At 45.3% G+C, this 27,971-nt stretch overlaps 1 protein-coding gene across 3 annotated transcripts in view; it reads left to right on the forward strand.

The window, feature by feature from the left end:
- The window catches only part of Bicc1 (BicC family RNA binding protein 1), a 240,523-nt gene extending 213,556 nt beyond the window's left edge, over positions 1 to 26,967 (forward strand). For 2 of the 3 annotated variants that reach the window (XM_028780249.1, XM_028780251.1), the window contains 11 exons: positions 1,748 to 1,909; positions 2,655 to 2,851; positions 2,994 to 3,126; positions 4,186 to 4,342; positions 6,070 to 6,235; positions 8,590 to 8,629; positions 8,965 to 9,119; positions 14,180 to 14,336; positions 17,622 to 17,782; positions 19,203 to 19,302; positions 24,371 to 26,967. In XM_028780249.1, the coding sequence (XP_028636082.1) occupies positions 1,748 to 1,909; positions 2,655 to 2,851; positions 2,994 to 3,126; positions 4,186 to 4,342; positions 6,070 to 6,235; positions 8,590 to 8,629; positions 8,965 to 9,119; positions 14,180 to 14,336; positions 17,622 to 17,782; positions 19,203 to 19,302; positions 24,371 to 24,504 (1,562 nt within the window). In that variant the 3' untranslated portion in view covers positions 24,505 to 26,967. Of the gene's footprint in view, positions 1 to 1,747; positions 1,910 to 2,654; positions 2,852 to 2,993; positions 3,127 to 4,185; positions 4,343 to 6,069; positions 6,236 to 8,589; positions 8,630 to 8,964; positions 9,120 to 14,179; positions 14,337 to 17,621; positions 17,783 to 19,202; positions 19,303 to 21,913; positions 21,993 to 24,370 lie in introns of all 3 variants that reach the window. The other variant, XM_028780250.1, reaches the window with a different exon arrangement.
- Positions 26,968 to 27,971: the final 1,004 nt, after the last annotated feature.

Here is a 27,971-nt window from a genome sequence, read left to right on the forward strand (position 1 = left end):
TGGAAGGGAGCCGCTGACTGTGATGTATGTGTTCTGTGCTCTCTCGCTTTTGCTGTTCTGCCTTCCCTCCCTAGAGATAAAGATTATCCAGTTTGTTCCAAAAAGTAATTGCAAATCTAGAGGGCAGTTACAGAAGGGGAGGGGGAGAGTCCCTGAACCCATCCCCATCCCCCATAGCCACCCCTACCCTATCGATAGGCCTGATAAGCCCAAGGCCGCCAAGGAGAGTCAAGCCAAGCTCTTACCACTCAAGGTGTTTAGATTTTTAGGAAAGCACAATGAGTCCTTGCTGGTCCTGAAATAGTGTCCTCATTTAGAAACGACCTTCTTCCTCACAGGCTGGCCAAGGACTCTGTTACCATTAGACCAGGCTTACCATTTTTCTTGTTGTTTCCCAGATGCCTTCATATAAAAAGGGAGCACAGTAGGCCAGCCAATCTCTCTAGTTTTGTTTTCCCTTCCTTTTGGCTTTAAGATACATAGTAGGATGGGCTGTGTTAGGGCTCACTGGTAGGATGCACGCAGGAGGACCTAGGTTCGATCCCCAACACTGAAAGAAGTAATGTGTGTAGAACTTTTTTGGGTTCCACATTGCCACACTCAAACACTATTATGCTAAGGCAGGGTCTTCCTCAACCAAAGCTGTCTCTTTCACACAGACATGAACAGCCACAGCAACACAGCAGTGCGGTAGACTGGACCGTACTGGTGAACTTACAACAGTTCTCAACCTGTGGGTTGCAGCCCCTTTTGGGGGGGGTCACATGACCCTTTTATAGGGGTTGCCTATTGGATATCCTGCATAACAGATAGTTACACCAAGATTTGGAGCTGTAGCAAAATTATAGCTATGAAGTGGCAGCAAATTAATTTTATGGTTGGGGAGGTCACCATAACAGGAACTTTATTAAAGAATCATGGTATTAGGAAGGTTGAGAACCACTGACTTAGAAGGAGCCAGTTTTATTGTGTTCTGGGTGGATAAAGTGGTTGGAGAAGCCAAGTTCCCTGAGTGGAGGAGAGGTTTCCTTGGCCACCCACCTCCTCTAACACTGACCCCTGTGCACTTCCGGAAACACATTAGAAATGAACATTTTCTTTAAGATCCCATATTCCCAAAGGAGAATATCCCTAGTAACAGCAGGCACACGGATACTTGGGACGAAAATCAAAGCCAGCGTGTAATCCCCTGGGCAAGTTTCAGTCATTGGATTGAAGCCCAAAGAAGTCAGTGTGTGTTCAGACACGCATAGAACCATCTGGTCGACCATCCTCTCCACTCAGTGTCAGCCAGCCAGTCTACCACAGGGAAGGCGCTCCTAGGCGCTGCCAGGTGTGAACGGAACGCTTGGAAAGGGATTTGTTGGGAAGCCAACAGTTAGAGATGTGAAAAACAAGCTTCCTCTTGAGCAGAGGTTTGTCCATCCTAGGTTGTCAGCAGGCTTGCATCTAGTAAATTCTCAGTGTACCTGGTTGCTGTGCTAGATTGGCCACACCTGTCTTCCCATCCTATGGCATCTATTGTCCATTTGAGGGTGAGCGAATTCCATTGTTGGAGTTGCGAAAAGAGATATTTCACAGGAATATCTGAAATGACATTTAAAAAGAAAAAAAACCTGTCACCCGTATTTGACAGATTAGAAAGTGTCAGATTCTATTGGTACTTGTTCCAAAAGGCAATATGAATGGTGCCCCTGTTTCCGAATCTTGAACTTAAGTGCCTTGACTTGACTTCTGTTCCCCACAGGTCTATTGGGACCCACCACCTTGTCGCTCAACACGTCAACCACCCCAAACTCACTCCTGAATGCTCTCAACACCTCCGTCAGTCCTTTGCAAAGTTCAAGTTCTGGTACCCCAAGCCCTACCTTGTGGGCTCCCTCAATTGCTAACACTGCAAGCGCCACAGGTCAGTGTCCCAGAAGTGAGAATTCATGGATACTTGTTTTCTTTTTTTATTCCTTTAATAGAATTTACAAGGGATTCTAGTTCTTTAAGTGAAAAAAAAAATCACTGTTCAAAGAGAACATCCTTTAGCCCAAAGAAAAGCTTCCCTGCTGTGTAAATTAGTTAAAATGAAGCTCAGAAAAGCCAGGGGCTTTTCAAGCAACCAGAACATCATCTGCATGGGTGATAAACAGATTAGGAAAGGCAGCCGGATGCTCAGGGAACAATGGCCAAGGCCAATGAAGGTTCCAGGTGAACCTTGAGGACCCAGCTTCCTGGAGGAGCTAGTTCATACTCACACGCCTAGGCTTAGCCTCTCTGCTCTCCCCAACTCTGCGAGAGGAACCTGTTAGACATGGCTATCTCATTTTAACATTGTTTCATTTAAGGAAAACATGTTATTTATTTGTGTGTGTGTGTGTGTGTGTAGGTCAAAGGGCAACTTACAGCCGTTGAGTTCTTTTCTAGCACATGGGTCCCAGGTATCAAACTCAGGGCATCAGATTTGGAAGCAGGAGCCCTTAGCCACCCTGGAGGCTATCTCATAAGCCTCTGCTTATGGTTTCTATAGTAATGTTCAATCTGTTTACAGAGATGTCAAATTATTCTGAACTCGCAGGGAAAAAAAAAGTTTCTTATTGTTATTAAACGGAACAGTTTCTTCTAGGCTGTTCCCTTCTAACATCTGTCTTCATGGACCATTTCAGGTTTTTCTACCATACCACACCTTATGATCCCATCCACCACCCAGGCTACATTAACCAATATCTTGCTGTCTGGAGTGCCCACGTACGGGCACACAGCCCCGTCTCCTCCACCAGGCTTGACCCCTGTTGATGTCCACATCAACAGCATGCAGACAGAAGGCAAAAACATCTCTGCTTCTATAAATGGGCATGTGCAGGTAACACCCTCTTGTGAGATTGAGGGGATGAACAGTTACGGAGGAGGGTTTTGTGCTTTCAGCAAGAGAGAAGCCACTTGAAACCCATTGGGATGTTCGCTGGACTTCTTTCTCAGTTGTATTTTTATTTTATTTATTTCAGCCTCCAAACATGAAATACGGTCCGCTGTCTACTTCATCACTTGGGGAAAAAGTGCTGAGTTCCAATCATGGTGATCCATCCATGCAGACAGCTGGGCCCGAACAGGCTTCTACTAAATCCAACTCGGTGGAAGGTAAGGAATGGGAACTTTCCTTCTCAGACTGGCTTGTAGCTTGGGTAAAGCCCCACCCCCAGCTCCCTGAGACTGCAGGGATTCTGAGTTGGTTTCTACTCACCCCTGCTGACTCTGCCTCCCTCCACCATGCAGAGTCAAGGTCTTGCATGAAATCCCAAAGAACATGGTGAACAGTGAACTGAACGGCACTTTCTGCAGAAATACCGCTATTCCATTATTGTGTGATGAGAAGACATCAGCTCAATGACTGTTTGCACAGCAGTTCAGCCCCTAACAATCTTGAAGAAACTTGAGTGGGGCTGGGAGTGTAGTTCACTGGAATAGCATGTGCCTAGCATGTGTAAGGAAGGCCCTGGGCTTAGTCCCAAGCACTGGGGAGGAAACAAAAGACTACATTTGGGGTTGAGGCTATAGTTCATGGTAGATATACTGGTCTAGTGTGCCCAAAGCCCTGTGTACACCTTTGTACTGTGAGAGGGAAAGGAGAAAACAAAGAGAGGGAATGGAAACCAAGAAAACAAGGCCCCCACTAATGTTCCTACGTAAATATATATCCCGCCTAGTACCAACAGTATTTAGGGAAAAGATCAGCCCCACTAATGTGTGTATGTGTGTGTGTATATATACACATATATACATACATATACACACATAAATGTATATATATGTTTGTGTTTATATATATATGTGTGTGTATATGTGTATATATATGTGTGTATATATGTATATATGTGTATATATGTGTGTGTGTGTACATATATATATATATACATATATATATGTACACACACACACACACACACACATATATATACATATATCCATTCCTTATTCCAAATAATCTTCAGGAAATACCAGGTCTTCCCTTGAGGTTGCATTCTGGAGACAGCCTGAGCTTGCTGAGGTGTGCCCTCTTTGCCGCTGACGACATTGTCAGGACACAATAAAATTGGGTTTCTACAGAGATAGGTTTTGTGTTTTTCTCCATGGCATATATAAGGCGATAGTTACATTTTGCTCCTCTTTCCCCCCTCCCCTGCCAACCTCCCCCCTCAGGCTGCAATGATGCCTTTGTTGAAGTGGGCATGCCTCGAAGTCCCTCCCATTCCGGAAACGCTGGCGACTTGAAGCAGATGCTGGGTCCTTCCAAGGTCTCCTGTGCCAAGCGGCAGACTGTTGAGCTACTGCAGGGCACGAAGAACTCACACCTCCAGTACGTGTGCTCCTCCTGCTGGCGGGAAATGATGGGAGGGGAATTTGCTTTGAGCTCGGTGGTTGAGACCCTAACTCAAGTCAAGCTGGGGCTCATCGTAGGCTTGGCAATTCCCACTCACAATTAATCTTTCAAAAACTCAAGGAACAACTTCTGTTTCCACCCTTGCCCATCTTTATAAATGTCCCCCGACTTCATCGTTGGCTTTCTGTGTCCTTAAAAAACAACCCTTATCACTCTGAAGCTTACACGTTCTCTCTGCGATTCAGTAACCGGTATGGGTGAGTTTTACCCTCTGGCTCTTGTTAGACGGCTCCCAGCCGCGAATCCACCTTAGCTGGTATTGAGGTGGATTCTTAAACTTTAGCTTCCTTCCCTCCAGTGCAGGCAGCTGCAGACTTGTAAACGTTTGGATCAACCCTTGCGTCTTATTAGGTAGAGCTCCTCTGTGTACAACAGTTTCCACTGTGCTATCCTGAGATTGCCTTTATTAATTAATTAATTTATTTATTGTTTTTGTCCTCTTTACAGAGGAAAGGGTCTCCCACCTGCTGACTACTCTATTTCCTCTTCTGTCTTCTTAGCTCCGAGGCTGTCTCTAAGGAGTGTCTTTATGCAATCATTAACATGTATATCTTTACTTCCTCCATTTCTTACTAAAGCCACTGTATTTTCATAAACCCCAGACTCATCCTACCCAGTTCTGCCTCACCTGTGTGTCCACTGATTCCCCCACAAGGCCACTCTTCAGCGTATGTTCCTGAAGTGATGTGGTGCTTCCTGCTGCCTCTTGAATCCCTCACCGCCTACACCTGACATTTTGGTTTCCCCACCTTCTGAATCGTTTTCCTTTTCTCTCACCTGGATGGAGCCTGGGGCCTCCTGCCCTGGCTCCTTGACCTTTCTCACACCAGTGTGGCCTGCCCCTTTCTTTGGCTCTAATGATTCTCTTAGCTGGACCAGCCCCGCCTCACTGGGGTTTAAACAGCCCCAGTGATTTGATCCTGGACCCCTTCCTTTGTGTTCTGCCCCCTGAGTAGCTGCTCTCCTGGCCTTTGGTCCTAGGGAACTTGAAAAGCTCCTTCATTTCTAGGTCACATGTCTTCTGTCAACACCTGTCAGGCAAAGTTTATTGCTCATGTCTTATCTTCTGATGTAGGAACAGAACAGATGATTGGTTATAATTGAACAAATCAGCCAGTTTTTTTTTTTTTTGGCTTGAGGTGCATCCTGATTCCTCACGAGCTCGCTATTTTTCCTCTTAACCAGTGCCACATGCACCTCACACATGCCATATCTGTCATCTGTCTACCTTCTGGCTTGCTCAGGCTGTGCTCAAATTTTGCAGAAAGGCTTGGTGTCAGGTTGATGTACAAACATCAGAAATCTTATCTGTGTATCTATTTCCCCATGTACCACAAGCAGAATACCATGTAGACTGCCTGTAATGTAGGTGCCTTCATATTGAAAAGCAGTTTTAACCTATGGTTTGAGACCAGAGTCACCCTAGAGCAATGACCATGGATAAGGTCCTTTTTCACGCATGCCAGTGGGAAGATAGCAACACGTTTGTCTCAGTGTTGCCATGCCTTGGCATTGCTCTGCCGACTGAATGACATGTGAAGGCAGGTGACGGCTGAAGTACACGCAACGAACACGCATGCGGGAACCACGCAGCCTTGTCAGTATGTGAGGCGGAGCAGTGAATTCCCTACTCTCTTTCACAGCACCACTGACAGATTCCTCTCAGACCCCGAACTGAGTGCCACAGAAAGTCCTCTGGCTGACAAGAAGGCCCCGGGGAGCGAGCGTGCAGCTGAGAGGGCAGCAGCTGCCCAGCAGAACTCGGAAAGGGCCCGCCTGGCCTCGCAGCCAACATATGTCCACATGCAGGTAACATAGATGCATCTGCTGTCATCGGAGGGCAGGTGCTGGGCTGGGCATGGAGGAAGCAGAGAGTGTTCATGAGCTATAGAGAAGCTAGCTTGTCCCCCTATATCCTGGTCGGTGTGACACTCAAACAGATATGCAAGAGTTCGGATTGGGTTTTGCTGTGAGCATTAAGAATGAAATTCAGGATTTAGATTAAGGAAAAGTGATTCTTTCATTCTTCGTACCAGTAAAAAAAAAAATGGTGATTTGCATTGTTACATTTGAAGCAAACAATGCTGGTTAGTTACATGAAGCATTAGGGATGTGTAAGAGATGGTGTTTCTCCTGGATAAGCAGATCTGATGTTCTTCTGTAGTCTTGGAAGTAGAGATAGTAGATTTCGTGCCGTTTCAAAATGGTTATGAGAAGAGCGAGTGTGGAATTTGAGTTTTGTGGAAGAGGAGGACAACTGTGTGGTTTAAATGTTCGTGGTGGCTCCAGACAGCTTCCTCAGCCAGCTCTACCTGATCACTGTCTTTGTAGCGTGACTCAGAGCAGCTTACTACATAGGAGATTCCGTATCTCATCTTCATATGGGTCATGTGTGGGAGGCAAAGATTTAGTGCTTTTGAGGGTAACACATACATAAACATTTTGATTTCTGCACATTACCTGGAAGGAGCACCTGCCTTGTAAAGAATTCTCTTTCTTCATCCCTGCCCCCTCTGAAAACTTCACAAAACCCTAGAAATACAAACAAATAAATAACCAACCAGCTGCGTTAAATGAATTTCACTATACTAATTTCATTCCAGTGTGAATGAATACTCCTGGTTGTTGTTTTTTTTTTTCTTTAATCCTTTGCATTTGAACATTTGCATGACTCTTGAGGTGGATAGAATACAAAGCCTTCATAATACATCAGTGTTTTAAAAATAAAAAGTTCACTTTATGACCCCAGTGCCATCTTAATGGTTGTTCTCTTCTTGCTCTCATCTTTGGATCCCCATGAGTAAGTTCTATGGTCCTTTCCTGTGGGTTGGATGCCAGTATCCTCATGGTGACTCTCTAACTAGATGTGTTTATGCCATTAGTGGAAATCTGTGAGAGTTGCTAGTGAGCTTTGGCACAAGACACTCTGAAGACCTGCCTCTTTCTATGGCTGAAGACAGTAGCCATCTATCCATCAGCCTAGGGCAATGGCCTCTCTAGCACTCTTTTTCACACATCTCTCCTTCCCAGTCCTCCAGAGGCTGTCGGTTGTTTAGGCTCTGGGTGAGTTCTGATACATTGTGTCTTTCACAGAGCTCAGCACTGTATTTTAAACAGTAGCTCCTCAGTGTTTGCCCACACCTTGCCCCTAAGAATTAAACTTGATCTTTAACTTCCAGTTCAATTTTAAGTTGCCCCCCCCTTCCTGCAAACTGTCATAAAACAGTGTCATCTAAAAACCAGGCTCTCTGAGGTACCACCATGTTCACAGAGCTACTGTGCGTGCTGGGCCGCCGCTGTTTATCATCTGGCCCAAGGTTATTCTTAGCTCCTTGCACCCTTTTCCGTGTTCTGTTCCAGTCTGCGATTCCCCGAGAACGTTATATATGCTGATACAGCCTTCTGGGAGACGAGCCTAAGAGCTCTTGCCTGTAGGTTCTTGATCTTCGTGGTAGGGCTTTAAATCAAGTCTTATCTGTTCTCTAGACTGGGGAGGCGGGACTGGGTTAGCATCTGAGATGTAGCTACGCAGGCATAGCTTTCTTCAGAAAGGTCTGTCCTGGCTTCTGCCTAGTTAGCTGTTCAGTGTTCTTAGCGGACATGTGGTCCTCTTATCTCTGCAGTACCAGGGTATACAGGTTTAATCTTACTCCATCATTAATATCCAAAGCTAGATCGTTGCAGTTATCTGACTTCAAAAGCTAAGGCTTTAGCAGTGTGGTTGATAACTTCCTGTGTGGTATTAGTATCATCCCAGTCACCATCTTGCTTACCTATGTAAAGAAGGATTCTGAGACAGAAGGAGAGACAACCGTTGCTTGAAGCCATTCTGTGACATATTCCTTTGATGCTTGTGCAACTATTAGGCTCTTCACGTTTGCATACAGTCCTGATGTGGAAGGTACTCTCGATAAAGAGAATTTACTTTAATTGTGTAGGGAAATTCCCTTCTCTTGCCACTGACTTCAAGTTAGATAAAAGTAGTAGATTATTTCAGTTGGTGTTGAAGAAGCATTTACGTTCATTACACTTGTGTTCTATGTTTGTGGTCCCATGATGCAGAGCTTAGCTGATGGTCCAAGCAGAGTCAGGAGTTATTTATTGGTGGGATGCTCGGGAAACCGGTGACAAAGCCATTCATTCTCTCTGTATTTCTTTTTCAGGCATTTGACTATGAGCAGAAGAAACTATTAGCCACCAAAGGTAAGTGACCAAGGAGTGTTTCCTACCTCCGTCTTTCAGTATACCTTCATTTTAAAGTTCTCCAGGTGATTTTTTTTTGGGGGGGAGGTGCATATTAAAAGAAACCCAAAATATATGAGTTTGTGATGCACGGATTCTGCTGGAAATAAAATGTATCTTGTGAGACACATGCACATAATTAAGGAGTCCTGCAGCCTTTCCACATTTATTTTTCATCCGATAAAATGTTTCCCTCTTAGGCCTCTCACATTAAGAAATAATATTGAGCTATAACTTTTTCATAGATTGAAGAATTACATTAAACACACGCCTGCTTTCTGTTCCGTTTTCCAAAGCGATGTTAAAGAAGCCAGTGGTGACTGAGGTCAGAACGCCTACGAATACATGGAGTGGCCTGGGGTTCTCGAAGTCCATGCCGGCAGAAACGATCAAGGAGCTGAGGAGAGCCAACCACGTGTCCTATAAGCCCACGATGACAACCGCCTATGAGGTACATAGTTATCCGCCGGCCCATCTTTCCTCAGAACAGCTAGCTCCCTCCTGTCCCTGGCTCTTTACAGTCATGGGGACAGAATGGCTTGGTTCCCTCTCTGTTTTTGTGAACTCGTGTCAAATGGATGTAATCTCACACTGTAGACTTTTCTCTCCCCCTTCCAAGTTGTTAAACTATATGTTTGATGGAAATTTAAAAGTGGGGGTAAGTTTTTGTTGGATGGAGGGTATCCTACACGATAGAGCGGGGCTAAGATCAAGCAAAGAACAGCTGCAGTGTTTCATACAAGCTCACAAAGGGTCCCTTTGTCTGAGAGTATCACTATCAAGCCACCATAGGGGGAAAGGCAAGTAGTCAATAAAAACAGAGTTTTCAACTCGGAGTTAACTTTGGGTACGTTGAGATATGCCAGGAGCTCGGCAGGAAGCATCTCAAGCAGCAGTTCCAACATTCTTATGTTTCCCAGATGTTGGCTGTGAAGTGCGCCATGGCGATGCTGGAATCTGGTGTTCTTTGCATTCGGAGGAAGGTCCCGAACTCCATCCTCCTGGCCAGGTTTCACGTGACTCTGAGCAGACCCTGTCCTTCTGAGAATGTCAGATTTTGGCCTTAGGGAGTGGGGGTCTGGGCAGCTTGCACACAGACAAGCTGGGAGATTGCAGCCGGTGGGTGGGGTAAGAACAATTAAACCCAGAATCATCAGTCTCTGTCAGCCCTGCTGGCTTCAAATGTGCTGGCTGTGGGTTTCAGAACGATTAGTCTAAATCATAGGATTTGTAGATGAAGTTCCTTTCCTCAACCTGTCTTCATTGTAGTAAGATTGTTGCAGGATCCAAGGCAAAAAGCAAATACTTTTAAATTATTTTCTTTATCTCGCTTGAGCAAGGGAAGAAGAAAAGCATTATTGAATAATACTCCCCCAGGAAATTCCATTGTCAGGGTTACAGTAGCCACCTGACAGGCTATATTTAAGATTAAAGTAGCCTTTAGCAGCAGGAATAGCGGCACTTTGGGGCTGTAGGTGTCCACTTCCCCATCAGGCCGCTGGAGCTCTGAGAGGAAATAGCATCCTCCTTTGTTAGCAGAAGAATTAAGCTAAGGCTGAGATTTGGCCCTGCACCCTGCAGTCAGTGCTCTGCCTCCCTCGCCTCTGCTTTCCACGGAGTAGAGCATGGGGTTGTCGACCGCCATTTTGTAGGTTCTGAAATGAAACATTTAACTTCAGAAATGCCCTTCCCTTCCCTGCTTGGAGCCTGCCATTATAGCAAGTTGGGAATTATGCAGAATACAGAGGCGAGGTGTAGAGCTTCTGAGAGCTGATAAATTCCACCTGTTGTGTGTATAGATTTGCTGATGCTTTGTTATTCTCATCAACTTGCATTTTCTATGAGGTTGTGTTGTCAGGTACCTAGTCATACTAGGAAGCTGCTATTAGTTCTGCTGGAGGACTGTGTCCACAGGAAAAGCCAGGCTTCTGAAGGTGGAGACTGTCTTCCTCATTGGAAGAAGTAAACAACCATTAAAGGCATTCATGCTTTTTGTGTCCAAAGTGCAGGGTGTTATGTGGACACATAAGATATTAGTGATCGTGATCTTGAACTGGATTCACTTACTTCTTTGGTGCTTTCCATGGTGTATGGTCATGGATAAGTTCATACAGTCCCCACAAACTTCTAGTTTGAAAAGAGGCTCCCAGAGGGGCTGTATCTTCACCAAGACATAGGCCAGGAAACGTGAGAGAAGGACTTGACTTCATTATCCCAGAATGAACTAGAACATCTCCTTAATGAGTTAACTCAAGAAGTGCATAGGGAAAGATGAATTGATGTAGTCATGTGACATGACACACATACAGAGAGAGGGAAGGAGAGAGAGAGAGAGAGAGAGACAGAGAGAGAGAGACAGAGACAGACAGAGAGAGAAAGAGACAGAGACAGACAGACAGACAGACATAATTTTTATTCACTTGGAGAACCTTTTTGTTGTCAAGCTCTCCAACATATGGTCACAGGGACAGAGTGGCTTGGATGTAAGCCACAGTTGGATGCCAGAGATCCAAGAAAACTCTGCTGTAAGGGATATTCAGTGCTGAAACACTAATGACATTTTTGTCCAAAACAAACACAGAACCTTGAAATGCCTTCTACTCTTGCACTTACCCAAGGTCAGACAGATGACTTTCTGGGGATTAGAAATGTACAGGGCCTCTGTCTAGTAGCCAACCTTCTCCTGTGTCTTTGTTGTTTTGACTGACTCGGGCTAGCCTGCTCTACTTCCTTGACTGATTTAGTCAGTCCACTTGTGCCAGCAGTGACAGGGAGCCTGGAGCACAGGGAAGCCCTATGTCGTCTGCTTCTTACCATCGCCTCTCTGAATGCTGGCAGATAGACTCTGGTTTTCCTTAGGAGTGATGCCCTGCACTTGCCTCAGGACCAGGTATTTCTTCATAAAGAGGGAGGGTCCACATGCAGCATCACTGAGTTTTCTGTGGCAGCAGCTCCCCGGGCAGGCAAGCCTCTCTACTTTTCTCTGTAATAGCTCAAAGATTAAAACAGGAAGGACTGAGGCTGGCTTCCATGGATGAAGGCTATGGGGAAGGATCTAAGAAGCAGTAGTGGGCAGCTCCTATTGAAAGAATGAGAGAGTGGGGGAGAAGGGATGGATGGATAGATAGACAGTCAGACAGACAGACAGACAGACAGACAGATAGATAGATGATAGAGTATCCAGATGTCTGCCATGTTTAAATTGTAGGGTGACTAGAAATGCCCCCACCTTCTTTAATTTTTTTACTCTTATTATGAAAAAAAAAAAAAGCAAAGAGAACATGTTGTAGCATGTGAGCTGTAGCAGCCCTGGCTGCTGCTGTCCCGGAGGCTGAGCAATCCCCCGCCCACTGTGTGCCCAGGTGCCTCCGCTTCCTAATGCAGGACCTTGCTTGGCACGAGAACTAGATACTTTGAGCTCTGTACTCTTGAGTTATTGAGAAGCCGGAGTTGAACAATCTTTTCAAATAATTACCCTGTCTTCCCTAAAAGTTCTTTAGATAAGAGGCAGGCACTTTCCATCTTTTATTTTTCTGCCTGCGTGGTGTTATAGTAGATCATCAAAAAACAAACAAGGTAGCTTTGAACTGAGCCTCAAAGGCATTTGGGATTTTTCTCCATTTTCTTTCTGCGGTCTACATCTTAAAAGCACAAGGGTCACCTATTCTCCGAAGTGAATCAAAGCACGACTTGGGAACCACGGGTGGTTTTCAACTTCCCCAACACTAAGTAAGGAAGGGGTTCTGATAATGTTTAATCTCACACAACTCAGTGTGCAGGCGAACTGCCCAGTGGATATTTTAGATCTGCTAGTGGAAGAGCAGGAATCGCCATCTTTGGAGGTCTGCCATTTGTGTGGGACTTGGATCAGTCTTCCAGGAGAGTGGCGAGCTGTAGGATGCTAGCAATTCCTCAGGGCTGCAGCTTCTGCCAGAATTCAGTGGTCGTTGGCCCTTGCTACTCTGGATTTATCTTGGTTTAGGATATGAAAGATATTTTCACTGGAAAATCTGTGGATTTTTTTTCTATCTTAGAAGCCATCATTTCCCAGTAGGATTGCCCCAAACCTGCAAAGGCATCCCAAAGGAAAGGGAATCCTTGAGTGTGACTCAGTATCTCTGAGACCATCCCATGGTGTACTGCATTGTACACATTAGTGTGATGCTTTAGGCAGTGATGCCTTCTGGTGGGAAAGAAACAACATGGGCAAGAAGGAAGTGGACAGTAAGATTCCTAATCCCTAACCAGCAGAGGCTGCCTGGGCCTTAGGAATAGATGACAGGCATGCTGAGAAATGTACGTGATAAAATAGGGCCAATGTCACAGGATCTTGGGAAAGAGCATCGAGTCCAAGGAGTGATTGGCATGGCCATTCTAACATCAGAACTCACTGGAGATGTCTGAGAGCAGAAGGTGAGTAGGTGACGGGGCATCAGAGATGAGGTTCCAGCAAGAGTAATCTAGGCACACGTTCGAAGAAGCTCCTCTGCCTCTGGTTAAGCACAGCAGAAGTTCAAGAATGTACGTGGAAGCATAGATTGTTTCTGATTTGGTGGTTTAAAATACTAGCTGTCATGGTTTGAATACGTTTGGCCCAGGGAGTGGCACTATTTGGAGGTTTGGCTTTGTTGGAGGAAGTGTGTCACTGTGGGCGTGGGCTTTAAGACCCTCATTCTTGCTGCCTAGAAGCCAGTATCCTGCTAGCAACCTTCAGATGAAGATGTAAAACTCTCAGCATCTCCTGCACCATGCCTGCCTGGATGCTTCCATGTTCCTACCTTGATGATACTAAACTGAACCTCTGAATCTGTAAGCCAGCCCCAATTAAATGTTGTTCTTATAAGAGTTGCCTTGGTCACGGTGTCTGTTCACAGCAGTAAAACCCTAAGACACTAACCTTGTTTTATGTGCTGTATTACCGAGGGAGGCAGTAAGACTAGCAATGTGAAGAGACACCATGACCAAGGCAACTCTTATAAAGGACAACATTGAATTGGGGCTGGCTTACTGGTTCCGAGTTTCAGTCCATTATCATCATGGTAGGAAGCATGGCAGGATCCAGGCAGACCTGGTGCTAGAGAAGGACCTGAGAGTTCTACATTCTGTTCTGAAAGCAAACAAGAGAAGACTGGCTTCCAGGAAGCTAGGAGGACGGTCTCTCAAAGCCTACCCCCACAGTGACACACTTCCAACAAGGCCACACCTCCTAATAGTACCACTCCCTGGGCCAAGTCTATTCAAAGCACCACACTCAACTATGACATTTTGAAACTATAAGGATTCTTTTCACTAGGGACTCTGTGCGCATCTGTAGAGTCGGGTCTCATTGGTAAGGACATTACTCTGTCTGCATTTGTCCTTGGTACCTTCCTGAGAATGGGTGTGCTCCAGCTGCTAACCAAAAAGACATTGTGTTGGTATCGTTTGTATTTATTTTATCCATCTCTCTCTCCTACTCTGAGAAGTCCACTTTGTTGAACTCATCCTTCCCTTGGCTTGGACTCTTTACAGGGCTCCTCATTGTCCCTCTCAAGGTCCAGCAGTCGTGAGCACCTGGCAAGTGGAAGTGATTCCGACAACTGGAGAGACCGAAATGGAATAGGCCCCATGGGTCACGGCGAATTCTCAGCACCGATCGGCAGCCCCAAGCGCAAGCAGAACAAATCAAGTGAGCTTGATTTCTGGTTACACTTTCAGGCATCAGCCTAGACTAGCCTTTCCTGAGAGGGGGAGGTGTAAGCAGCTCGCTCCTGAGGTGTGAAGTGAGGGAGGCAGTAAGACTAGCAGTGAGAAAAGAGACACCACGACAAAGGCAACTCTTATAAAGGACAACATTTAATTGAGGCTGGCATACAGGTTCAGAGGTTCAGTCCATTATTATCATGGTAGGAAGCATGGCAGCATCCAGGCAGGCATGGTGCAGAGAAGGAGCTGAGAGTTGAGTCATAGTTGAGTGTGGTGGTTTGAATAGGCTTGGCCCAGGGAGTGGTAGTATTAGGAGGTGTGGCCTTGTTGGAGGAGGTGTGGCCTTGTTGGAGGAGGTGTGGCCTTGTTGGAGGAGGTGTGGCCTTGTTGGAGGAGGTGTGGCCTTGTTGGAAGTGTGTCACTGTGGAGATAGGCTTTGAGAGACCTTCCTCCTAGCTGTCTGGAAGCCAGTCTTCTCTTGTTTGCCTTGGTCTGAGTCATGTGTGGCCTCTTTCCAAAGACTTCCTGGTTCCTCCCTGTGAAGGACGCTCAGTTCCCCCACAGTGGGTTTTGTACCTGGCGTATACTCTAATGCTTGCCATCCCCAAAATGCCCTTATTTACTGACATGACCTACCCTGTAGGATTTGAGTTCTGTGAGTCATAAGCATACCTAATGCATGCTTATTGAGAACTGTGCATTGGGCTGTGTCTCACACCTAGCAGGAACATGTTCTGTAGACATCTGTGGAGGGATTAACGCAAGCGTGTGCACACTCATTGTCTCCATATAGTGAGTTAGAGACGGGAACCTATGAAAGCACTTGAGTAAGGTACAATCAAAGTAGCACACTGGAAAACCGAAGAAAAGCTAGCTATTAAAGGTGAAAATAGGGCTTTTAACTTAAATCTTAAATTTTGGAATGCGTATGTGAGAGCTGTCGCTACCTCATTTTCTCCACTCTCTCCCATGCCTTCCTGACTCCCTCTCTCAGCAGCTATGGGTTGCCTGCAGCTCTTCAGCTAGGGGGTGGAACCTTGTGAGATCTCCCCAATTGACATGGGCCTGTCAACTGGTTTTGTCATTATGGAGATCCTGTTTGGGCAGGATGGATTATCGTGAACCGAAAAATTACTCCAGACAAAAAGATAGCACAATGACCAGGAAGTGGGTCAATAATGCCTGTTTATTCAGGGTTCTTGACGAATTGGGTATTCCAAAAACATAGCATCGGGATATCTGAAGGCATCGTATTTGAGTGCAGTGGACCTTGTAGCCTACGGTTGTGGTTAATTAAGGTGGCTGTGTTGTCAGTGTATCCAACTTGAAGACGAGCCAATGGTCTTTACCACGGCTTTCTTAAATCAGAAAGAGAGGTCAGGTCAACTCTTCTCCCCGATGAACTATTTGTAGCTGGAGACTACGTCAGCTACTGTCTGATTCTCTAAACACCCACAGTGCAGTCAGCCCAGAGGCAGGCTGCTGTTCCACGAAGGGTTTGGGATGTAGGTGTGTTTGCCTTGTAGCCCAGTGTAAGTTGGCTTTGAATTTCTCCTTTCCTTCAGCTAACATTAGATACTTACACTGACTGTATTAAGTTGCTGAATTTAAAGTTAGGTTAAGATGAGCTTGTGGAGAAAAAGGGCCATGGGTGGGGGGAGTAATGGAGCCCAATTGTCTGACTTTCCCCAGGAAATTGTAAAAGTAGAGGTGGGGTTTAAAAGAAGGCATAGGAACTATCAACAGCTAACATGAACATACCAACGATCCACACCAAGTTGTGGGCCATTATAAATATTTCTGTTTTTCAAATAGCTGTTTAAATTTTGACGAATATGTTTTATTTGGCCCAGATCTACAGTGTATATAATAATACTGGTCCAGCATTTTAATTATCACAAGGATGGGCTTGGCCACCTTTTCTTTATACCCTGGGTCTTAGCCTCAAAGTTTCTTCCTTCTTAGCGTCCTCTGTTTTATACGTTGCTCAGCTGTAGATTTTGGTAGCACCCCTTTGCTCTCCTGGAAGGTAAGTTCATCACTTGGATGGCAATTTATATGATCACCCTGTGGTTAACTTGTACCTGCTCAAAGGCAGTGGTCCCTGAGGGGCTCCCAGGACGTGGCTTTGTAGCACCCTTGAAATACCCTTTGGGGTGGGGGGAGACTTCTGCCTTACCGCCAAATATTGGCCCAAAGATCTTATTTTAGATGCTAGTTTGGGATCCCTTCATAGTCTTCCCGTAAGAAAACACTTGTTTTCCAAAGGAAATGTTCATGAATGACTGGCCATTGAGATGTTGGAGAGAGCTGCTCAGTTTGCATGAGGGAATGCGGCGGGGGGGGTGATCTGTGACTTGAGAAACCCAGGCAAAGCACGCTCTGAGGTTTCCCTGCTACAGAGGGAGCTTCGGAGTGGCCTGCATGGATCTACCTGGCCTGGAGGAGCATCATCTCTCTCTTCTGAACTCTCTCAAAATCCCTCTTAGGGACACATCCTTGCTGTGAGAGGATGTGGGTCTTCAACAACACAGGCAGAAGACAAGCATGGCCACACACCTTCGCTAAGACCCTCTGAGCCTCTGCTTGGGTGTTGGGTACGGTTCTGTGGTCCTTCCGCTGGTCCAGATTGACAGTTGGTCTGGGGTGCAGAGCCAAGACCGTTTTCCATATTACTGTTAGCAGAAACACATTTGCTCTGTTGTAAATTAAATCCAGGCACCTCCACCTCACCCACCGTTGCAGATGGTACTGACTCTGGAGATGCCCAATTTGATGGACTTGATGCCCAGATGCATTCTTCAAGGCAATGGGATGTGTGTACTGTAGTGTTACACAAGTCCTCTGAGTGAGTAGGAGGCATGGGTTGGGGGACAGAGAGCCACCCTGCTCTCCAAAGGGAGCCTGGACCCCTGATCACTTCCTGTTCCTTTACCATGTCCCAGAGTTCCCTTCCGGCTCTTCCTTGGTGTCTCATCAAATCTATAAAGGGAAAACGCTCAGGGAAAAACACAGCACGTGATTATTAAGAGCAGAGGCGCCAGTACTGACTTTCTGCCTCACGAGTGTAACCTCAGAACGGCAAGAGCCTCCCAACAGCAGTGAATGGCATTTCCTTGAAGAGCTCATCCTGTGGTGACAGATGACCACGCTCCCCCAGCCTGTGCTTGGCTCTGCTGAATAATGAAATCTGAAATGCTTAGTGATTAAGACTTTTAATTAAACTGCCTTCTCCTGTGGCCTTGACTGTCTCTCCTTTGCCTTCCAGGGGAGCATTACCTAAGCAGCAGCAACTACATGGACTGCATTTCCTCGCTGACAGGAAGCAACGGCTGCAACCTGAACAGCTGCTTCAAAGGTTCTGATCTCCCGGAGCTTTTCAGCAAGCTGGGCCTGGGCAAATACACAGATGTCTTCCAGCAGCAAGAGGTTGGCCAGCCCGAGTCTTCCTGGGTGTCTTTGTTTGGGTTGTGGGTGCCGTGACCTCCAGAAGGAAGTTGCTTGTTGACCTGTGGTTGTTCTTTCGTTTTAGGTCAGATCTTAGCTTTGTCCAAGCTGCTGAAGAAAATGTGGTTTCATTTCTTATTTTGTATAGCATGGAAAGGCAGAGAAGTAGAGTGGGGTTTGCAGAAAAGCACCCCAACCATCCTTCACCATTTTAGCTGAGAGAGTGCACTTGGGGTATGGATGCAGGGGGATTGGGGTCACAGCTCCCCTGAGATCAGCATGGAGCCTTATCATTCCCATCTGCAGTCATAAGGGATGTGTACCAGAGCCTGCAGGGCACATCACCCACCGCCTGTTACCAGAGCTGGATGTTAGTAACGGGCAGATGGGATCTGAATTCACTGTAGTTATCTTTCTAGTCCTGCAGGCTCCCTTCAAAATAAGAGCCCTGCTCTTGCACTGTTCTCTCTTACACTTTGTTGCGGAAGCCACAGGACACAGCTGTGCTATTACACAGCAAATTATGTACCGTTCTTGAGATAGTCTTCTGTGTTCGGTGACCGAGGACTTGATTCTCATGCACAGTTGTATACAACACAATGGGAGATATCATCTTGTGTATACTTTGGCTTCTTCCTTCAACCAAAAGCTAACAAACATTCTTCCCACTGACTGGTATCTTCCTATAATTGAAAGCTGACAAACATTCTGTCCCCCGGACAGATCCATATCTTTCTTTCTTTCTTTCTTTCTTTCTTTCTTTCTTTCTTTCTTTCTTTCTTTTCTTTCTCTCTCTCTCTCTCTCTCTCTCTCTCTCTCTCTTTCTTTCTTATCCTTCTTATCAGGTCACAAATGTGGTACAGTATTTGTACTGTTTTAAGCATGGCTGCCAAGAGGCTCAGGGCTCAGTTTGTCTCGGTGATGTCAAGTTCTGGGCTTACTCTACCTCCTGTTAACAATTACCTTCAGCTCGTCGGCTTACCAATGTGTGTCTGTTTGTGGTTTTTTTTTTTTTTTTTGAGATGTTATTTGCTGGGTATGAGTGTTTTCCTGAATGTATATATGTCTGTGTACCATGTGTGTGAGGAACTCACAGAAGACAGAGTCGGACATCAGCTATCCTAGGACTGCAGTTACAGACACTTGTGAGCCACCATGTGGGAGCTGGGAATTGAACCAGGTTCCTTTGGAAGAGCACAACCTGTGCTCCTAACTGCCGAGCCACCTCTCCAGCCCCAACCACCCATTTCCTAATTTGTTTTGGCCCTCAGGTTGGTGCCACCGCCATTGATATTAGGAAGTAGATGAAGTTAACACACTGATATAATAACGGGTAGATTCCACGGTGGTCAAGAGACGCATACTTAACCGACTGGCCATAGCTTGTTTCTGTCTTCCACAGATTGACCTTCAGACATTCCTCACCCTCACAGACCAGGATCTGAAGGAGCTGGGAATCACAACCTTTGGTGCCCGGAGGAAGATGCTGCTGGCAATTTCAGGTGAGTATTTTAAAATCTGAAAAGCCCTCTGCCAGGGGCCTCAGCATGTAGGGTGGGTTCTGTCCATCAGCTACCCAGTCTTCTGATACCTCAGTGGATATGATGCAGTTGTGGCCGGGTTCCTCTTACCAACACTTAACCAATGCTGAGAACACCCTCCTCCCTACACAAGGCCCTGCCTGAAGTCTGCCTTGGCGATTCTGTTTCTTATAATAGAACTCCTCAAAAAAGATGTAGCCAAGATTGACCCGTACAGAACATGAGACAGGGTGAGCAATTATTCTTGACTGAAAGCCGTGTTCATATGCGTATGCCCTTGAACGCCAGGGTCATCACCCTGAGAGGAAATGAGCCCTCATGGTGTTTCTTGGCTGGATGATCAGACTTAACGCCCTATAATTTTTTTTCTAATGTTTTAGCAGAATTTGAGTCATAGGTGGAAGAAAACTAGTATCAGCATCCCTAGTCTGCCCTGTGGGTGGGCTGTTGCATATTCATTTAGCAAGTGCTTTGTATGTACTCGATGGGTGCCATGCAGGTGACATCAGGATGGTGCACACATATGTCAGTGCACCTCAAAAGTGTTCAGAGAGAGGAGAGCAAGAAGTCTTTCCAGCAGTGCTCTTGAATGTCAAGTTCATTTGTGCCTGCCCCTTGAAAAGACAGTGTCACTAAATAAAGGCAGAAGCCAAGCTATCTTTTCTGGGGGGACTGTGACTTTGCAGGGCTGGGCCAGTGTGAGGGGAAGAGTTGCATCTGGCTGGTGAATATCCTTTCCAGGCAGTGTCCGCTAATCAAATTGGAAAATACAATTCAAAAAGCCTTTAGTGATTGGCCATTTCACTTAGCAGCATTACCAGACCCACATGCTCCTAGAAAACCTTTGTCTCCTCCACAGTAGCGTCTGCATATAACCTCCAGGTCTCTACGTTTCCTGGGTGGGGTGGGGGTGGGGCACCAGCCTGTTTTAACAGTGTTCGGGTGCATGTGTAATTCCTGATTAGTCAAGAGCTCATCACAGTATGTGTGAGGGGAACAGTGGACTCAGACAGGACACTTCGGTTCTGCCGGGCCCAGTCATTGATCCTTGAGTCTGGACCAGTCTCCAAATCTCTCTTGGTTTTGGCTTGTTGTGAATGTGGACTGTGGTGGAGATTGCGTGACTCACCTCCCATTACCCAGACCTGTCCCTTTGTGAAATCCCTCACCAGGCTTGATGAAAACAGAAAGCTAGAGAATCAGGGAATACTCTTAGCCAGCTGCTCCAAACCCTTGTCTGTTCCTTTGGCTATCTTAGTAAGAAGATTGCTTTGTTCACTGTGATTTCATAGGATCATAGAGTGTTATTCTTAACACTCTCACGTTAGATACTCCCACAGTCTTTCGTTGATTTTCAAACGAAACTGAGGTGCTGCTTGGTGTTTGCCTAAGTCACATGCTTATGGATACAGGTCAGCCCTTCTATACAGAGAACTATCTACCCCAGCACTTGCCACAGAGGACAGCTCCCCAACATTTTCACAAGTGGTAGGTGGGTCATCAGGAAGCTATCCTCTGGAATATGGCAGCATCCCTAAGTCTAGGTTTGGGAGAATGTGGAGTAAGACAGATGAGGTTTTGGATCCTCTATTTTTCTGATTGTCCACTGTCTTAGCTAGGGTTTCCATTGTTCTGAACAGACACCATGACCAAGGCAACTCTTACAAATGAAAACATTTAATTGGGGCTGGCTTACAGGTTCAAAGGTTTAGTCCATTATTATCAAGGCGGGAACATGGCAGCATCCAGGCGGACATGGGGCTGGAGGATCTGGAAGTTCTACATCTTAATCCAAAGGCAGACAGGAGAAGACTGTCTCCCATGTGAAGGGTCTCAAATCCCACTCCCACCGTGACATATTTATTCCAACAAGGCCATACCTCCTAATAGCGCCACCTCTTGGGCCAAGCATATACGAACCACCACATCCACTTTAGTGTGTTCCTCTGAGGTTGGTATGCATGTTTTGGAGACCGCCTCTCCTGATGGGCTCACAGGTTCTCTTGCCTTTAAAAAGGGAATTAGGTGCCAAGGGACTGCTACACACATCATGGGGTCTTTGATCACACTCGAGGATGGTTTGCCTTTACTATGCTGAATGCATTTGCTAGAACCAAATACATCATTTTCTTTGCAAGTCGTAATGTTGTCATTAGGAAATGCTTCATCAAAAAGATGCTTCTCCCAATCACAACCCACAAGCATTCTACCCCAGATGGATGTAGGTTGGCTGGGCAGCCCAGACTCATGCCTGTCTTCCAGTTAGATGAGTCACACAAGACTCCTTTACAGAACTGTGCAGATTGTTTAATTTGTCCTTGGAGTACAAGGTTTTATCTTGGGGCAGAAAGCCTGCATTCTAAAACCGTAGGGAATGACCTTGAGATGTAGAGGTTGCATCCAAGAATAGATCTGACTTTATTTTTTTCTTTTAAATCAGAAGATTCTGAGACTAGCTTAATAACTGGTTAGCTAGCTAGACAGACTCAGTGAGAGGCACGTTAGTATCCTGTTGTCAAGCCTTCCGCCACAGCCTCAGGTAGATCTAACATCTCCCGACCTATTCTTTTAGTTTGTGACTCTGTTCAGATCCGCAACAAGATCCTGAGAGCTGCCAGGATTGTGTGAACCTTGGAATTTCAAAGAAAAAGGTTGGTATTTTCCGAAAGAAAAACAAACAAACAAATAAACAAACTATCCCCTTAGGGTTTCTGAGACAAAAATAATCGACTAGAGAGAAGAGCTTTTGTTTGAATCTTAAAAATAACTAAGACCCTAAAATATCATCAGTAGGACTTGCCCTGACAACCTGTCTCAGGCAGGTTTGGTTTTTTGTTTTGTTTTGTTTCAGTTCTTTTTTTGAGCCTTACGTGTTTACTCTTTTAGAAATACACCTTTGTGGATGGCCTGAAATCCTCCCAATGATCATTGTAATCTATTGGATGACTAGCTGATGGGACCTTTTAAAAACAGCAGAACATTGCTTCATCAGTCCCCATTATTTTTATGTGCTCCTTGCACATGCTCCTCTGCCGGGGAAGAATATTCAGCCCCTTTCCATACTTTCTCTTCTCTGGTAATATGGGAACAAACTGCCAAGTTCCTACCTTAGCCCCATGAGAAAAAAACGGGGAGACCAAAGATGGTCTTCTCTTAGTTTGCCTTTAAGCCCCATCTTGAATCTGAATTTTGAAGTTCTGTGTTTGCGGGCTCTTAAAATAAGACACAAATCATTCAGCTTCTTAGAAAGGAATGCCAGATTCTGTAGCGACGGAAACAACAGCCGTGTCACATGTGCCAGTGTGTACCCTGTTCATAGAGATGCCTTATCTCGTCACAGATTTCAAACTATTCTTACAATTCATGAATGGATTGGGTATACTGCGGTACAAACTAAGACTCTGTCACGGGTCACACCTTAAGTGGTGATGTCTCTGGTGACATTTCCCACTATCGTGAGGCCTTAGTTATCTATGGTCATGAAACCCGGTGTTCACTGGACATCAGTCAGGTGGGAACTCAGCTCTGCACTGCGTCCGTGTGCTAGCAAGGGACATCAACTCTTGAAAAACCAAGTTTTCTTATCTATAAAGTAGTGAATGTTTGAGTTATCTGCCCCTTAGGGAAGACTTGATCAAAGTGAAGTAATTTGAAGGTCATCTGTCATCACTTCTAATGCAACAATGTTATCTTTCCTCTAAGAACAGTGTGTTAACAAAGAGGGGTATCTCCGAGGTTGACTTAAGCCTTACAGGGCAGACATTTACAATTTGAAAACAGGGGAACTGTTAGGCTGTGCGGAGTACCTTCCAGTACTCAGCAGACAGGAGTATGGCTGACTGTCTGGTGGTCCTTACCTACCCAGCTCATCCCAGACCCAATTGTTTTCTCATCCTAAGACTCCCCGCAGCTCCCATGGCTCATGGTGTGACCGCAGAATTCCAAAGATGATATATGAAGGGGGGATGGTACGAAACTGAGTTCTATGCAGATATGAGGTGTTGAATCTCCTGCCCAAGTCCACTGAACACAGACGTCTTCAAGCAAGTTAGTTGTACGCTGTCCTGATTATTCAAAGTTGAGCAAATTAGAGAGACTGACATTTGGTGCTTATGAGAAATCCTAAATTCCTGTCTCAGAATTCCCCTGGCGTGTCTTCCCAGAGTGCTTTCTGGTAACGCCAGGGTCTATCAAATGGGGTGGATGCCTAGTCACATATTGCTTGCAACGATTAGCTGTTTGCTTTCCTGTTTGGTTCCGTACCGCCATGTGGAAAACTCATCAGATATATTTCCTAAGTACTCGAGGTCCTTTGAGATTAAAGAAGGATGTTTTATTTTTCCCTGACAATTTAGATTTCGGTATTGCTTTTTAAGTATTCATTTTCTAAGCGGGTAAGATCTTTACTGAGTGGATGTTTCTGTTCAAGGCTCTCCTCTGTGGATAACTGGCTGCCATTCGGAAAGCCCAGGCTTGGTGTGTTGGTGTGATTGTTGGGTGGTGGTTTAATTCTCTCCTGGGCAGCCTTCAGGCACGGGAGTCCCTCTCCATGTCTTATTTACCTGCCTTCCTTCATGTTTTCTGTGTTTGACATGGAGTCTCTCTCTCTCTCTCTCTCTCTCTCTCTCTCTCTCTCTCTCTCTGTGTGTGTGTGTGTGTGTGTGATTTATCTTCTCATGCTAAAATTATACATGTGCCTCTGTGCCTATGACATTTGGCCTAACAAAACTGTCTAAGATGGCTAGAGATTTCTGAGCATGATACTTCTCTGGGTTTTACAAACCATAACAAATACCATTTGCCCTGGTTTCCTAGGTGAGCAGTCAGTGCCTCTCACACAGCAGGCCATGTGATGTTCAGAAATGCTCTCGCTTAACTAGAATGTCTACCTTCTGCCACCGACAGGGCTTTCCCCACAAAACCCACTACCACCATCCTCTGAGGTCTGATAAGTGTTCTCCTTACACAGAGCACCTCTCCAATGACCTGCTAACAGCCGGCTCTTTCTCTCTTTCATTCTTTTCCTTAGAGCTAAGTAAAAACCGGAGAAAACTTTTCGAACCACCAAATGCATCCTGCACCTCCTTCCTGGAAGGCGGAGCCAGTGGGAGGCTGCCCCGCCAGTATCACTCAGACATTGCCAGCGTCAGTGGCCGCTGGTAGCGTTACCTTCCGGACACGCACCTCCTATCTGCAAAGGTGGACAGAATCTGTTGGACAGTCTTCACTGCACTTGTCCGTCCTTGGCACTCTGGATGTCTGGTATCAGGACCAAAGTGTTGAATTCGCACCCATACTTCATGGCAGAAGAAGAAGAAGAAGAAGAGGAAGAGGAAGAGGAAGAGGAAGAGGAAGAGGAAGAGGAAGAGGAAGAAGAAGAAGAAGAAGAAGTGGTGTCTCATGTTCCCATGTTGCCACAAAAGCACCAAAGGGGGAAATGCTTTAAAAAACAAAACAAAACTGGCAATTGGACAGAATTTACAAAGTGAGGGTAGGGCGTTTCTTTCTATTTACTTATATTACATATGCACTGATTTTTTTTTCTTGGTACCTAAAATGAAGGAGAATTTTGACATCTGGGATGCCAGAAAAACTTAGAAGTTGTTTTGTTGGCTTGAAATGTCTTGGTGTTTGGGGATTTGAAAAAAAAATAATAATCAAAGTATAATTTTCTGCTTTAGAATAATGACTGAGGCCTTCCTGCACTTTACACGGTCTAGTTGCTCCTCCTGTGGAATCTGTCATCTCTGTGTTTCTGGTAGTGGTACACTTTCTTTCTTTCTTCCTGGATCCATCACAGGTTTATTTGAAATGGTACTGGACCTTATGTAATTCCCGTGCAGAATTTTCTGTGCCGTTGGGAAAATGTGGGCCACTTGGCTCTGGGCCAAATTCAGTTCATTTGTGTCAACATCTTAGGAACCCTGAGCCGTGACTGCCGTCCACTGGCCAGGTACAAAAGACAGACCAAATGGATTTTGCAATTCTAACTCTTCGCGGTTGGCATAGTTAGCTGCTGTCTGAAGGCCAAGGGGCTGGTCTTTTAGTATACTGCCACTAAAGGACATTTATTTATATCAAACTTTTATTTTTAGATATTATAAGCATACAGTAGATAACTGATTGAGATTGATATTTTCTAGAGATTTATGGTAGAGATTGAACTGCATTCATAACTGGAGCCCTAGGTTGTCACTTTATTTAAAAAAGACAAGCAACCATTTGACGAGACAGCATTGCTGCCATTATGGAGAGAAGAGGCCCCGCCTCCTTACCCAGTAGCTCCACCCCCTGTGGGGTCACGAGACTTTCCCCAAAGTGCCTTTGTCTGCTTTGAATCAACTTGGATCAGTTGTAAACATAGAAAGGGTCCAGGGGGACAGCTTATCCAAGAGCTAAATTCTGAAGTGGGAGGGAAAAAAAAGGCTTTCTAAATGGCCAGATTTATTGTTACAATGTTATACTGTGAAAGTCCAAGAGATTAGCGAACGTTATTTCCTGTCTTTGCAGACGATATGAAGGTTTTCGGTCCAATGAAGAAAACCACTCAAGTGCCTTTCTCTCTTCAGAGCTATATTCTTACCAAATGTATACAGGTTTTTTTTGGGGGGGAGGAGGGGTCTTTTCCCATAGGACATGTTGTCAGTTACCTTTAGTGATGTGTTTATGTTAATATGTTAAGGCTTTCTCTGTGAAATAAACCCCTCCCTCCTGTTCTCGGTAGAGAAGAGTTGGAGGAGTGTGCACACAGCTGGGTGCCTGTCCAAATTCAAGGTACGAAATACTTGCCTAGTGTTTTCTTCCGAGGCTAACTCTGGCCACTAAAGAACTGAAGCCATTTTTACACAGAGAAAAGTTTTCGCTTTGAAAACGTTGGCTACCTGGAAGCATAGACAATGACAACGAGCTTGCCACAGCGGTAATATCTACCTGGTATCAATCTCAGCCTGACTACATAAGGATACAGAATTGAATCTCTCCCTGTGCAAGCATGGTGTGGCCATCCCGTGCCCATGTGCTCAGATGACCGCCCGAGGTTCATCACGTATCCCATTGACCACCTCAAAGGGAGTACTCGGTTCTCCAAATTTTGTTGTTTCTTTCATTAAAGAAAAAGTCAATTGGGAGCTCACTGTGGACTCTGCCATGCATTTGCTAAAGGGAGAAGAGGAACCAAATATTCAATAGGAAACTGGTTTAGGTTTTATACACAGTGCTTTACTTTCACACCAAAGGGAAACTGTCCACTCCAACTTGATTAAATAGGGAGGCTAAGAAATAATGAAAAACACTGGAAGGTTTTTCTCCCTTTCTTTTGATGCAGCAAAGGGAATAAGACACCAGGGCCTACAGAGTTGTTGGTGTTCTTTGCCATGCGCGGAATATTTGGGTTGTTCGAAGTAATGTTAACTTTTAGCCAACTTGTCTATTCTCATGATTGGTGATCTGTAAATATGGAACAGACCCGGATTGTATTTTGTGTGTGGGGGTCCGTGTCCTTTTCATCACTTTTTTAAAAACCCATGAGATGGATCAGCATTGAAAGTGGGGATTTTTTTTTTCTAAAGTAATCATTACATGAGAAATAAATTTATATAACCCCTTTGTATTGCTTTCTACATGGAATGTGTCTCTTTTGTTCTTTCTTTAAAATCTTTCCACATATGCTCTGTCTCTGTCTCCAGCAGAGTGAGAATGTGTCCTCAGCAGAGCTGAGTCTCCGCCCCCTCTCCTCTCACCGTCAACAGGAAGCTAATGGACTTTATTTTAGGACAGTGAATTTGAGAGTAGTGACTGGTCCTTTTCCCTGTCACCAGCCATCGGTATGTACAGGAAGAGTAACAGTAGAGTAGGTTTGTTGTTTTTTTCTTTTGTTCTTTAATAAAGACTCAGGTGGGACCACTCAAGTGGGCTCCAAGCTCAGCTGGGCTGAGTCTGACCCTGGTTTCCTTAAAAAGACTGCTGATCTGTCCAGTGGATGGTCTATGAGTGCCTTGACCTGAGATTCGAACCAGCCTCATTCTCAAACTGAGATTGAAACTCTGTGACTAATCCCGAGATGTGGCTAAATGTTTAAGAAACCCTAGTCTTCCACGCCCTTACAGTCTTGGGAGTATCTCCACATGAATTGTTTATATCAACCATTCTTGGTAGTTGTTTTGAGCAAAAAGGTTCTTTGTATGACTGAAACCTTACGAGTAGCTCAATGAACAAATCACCACCCATTCATTGTTGATGCATATAGAATTTCTTCTATAGGCTATATATGTGGCATCCCATAGTCGAGGCCCAGTAATGAATGAAATAGAACCCCTTGGGCTGGCAACATGGCTCAGTGGGTAAAGGTGCCTGCTACCAAGACTTATGACCTGAGTTCAATTCCCTAGTTGACTCTTACAGGTTATCATTTGACCACTACATACAAGTACTATGGCATGTGTGCTCTCCCTACATTAAATAAATAGGTGGATGGATGGATGGACTGGATGAAAGGATGGGTGGATGGATGGATGGATGGATGGGTGGATGGATGGATGGATGGATGAGTGGATGGATGAATGGAAGGGTGGATTGATGGATAAGTAGATGGATATGTTAAAAACGAGAGAATGAAGCACACCCCTATGTCC

The sequence above is a fragment of the Grammomys surdaster genome, unplaced genomic scaffold (assembly GCF_004785775.1).
Source record: "Grammomys surdaster isolate TR1022 unplaced genomic scaffold, NIH_TR_1.0 367, whole genome shotgun sequence".
NCBI lineage: Eukaryota > Metazoa > Chordata > Mammalia > Rodentia > Muridae > Grammomys > Grammomys surdaster.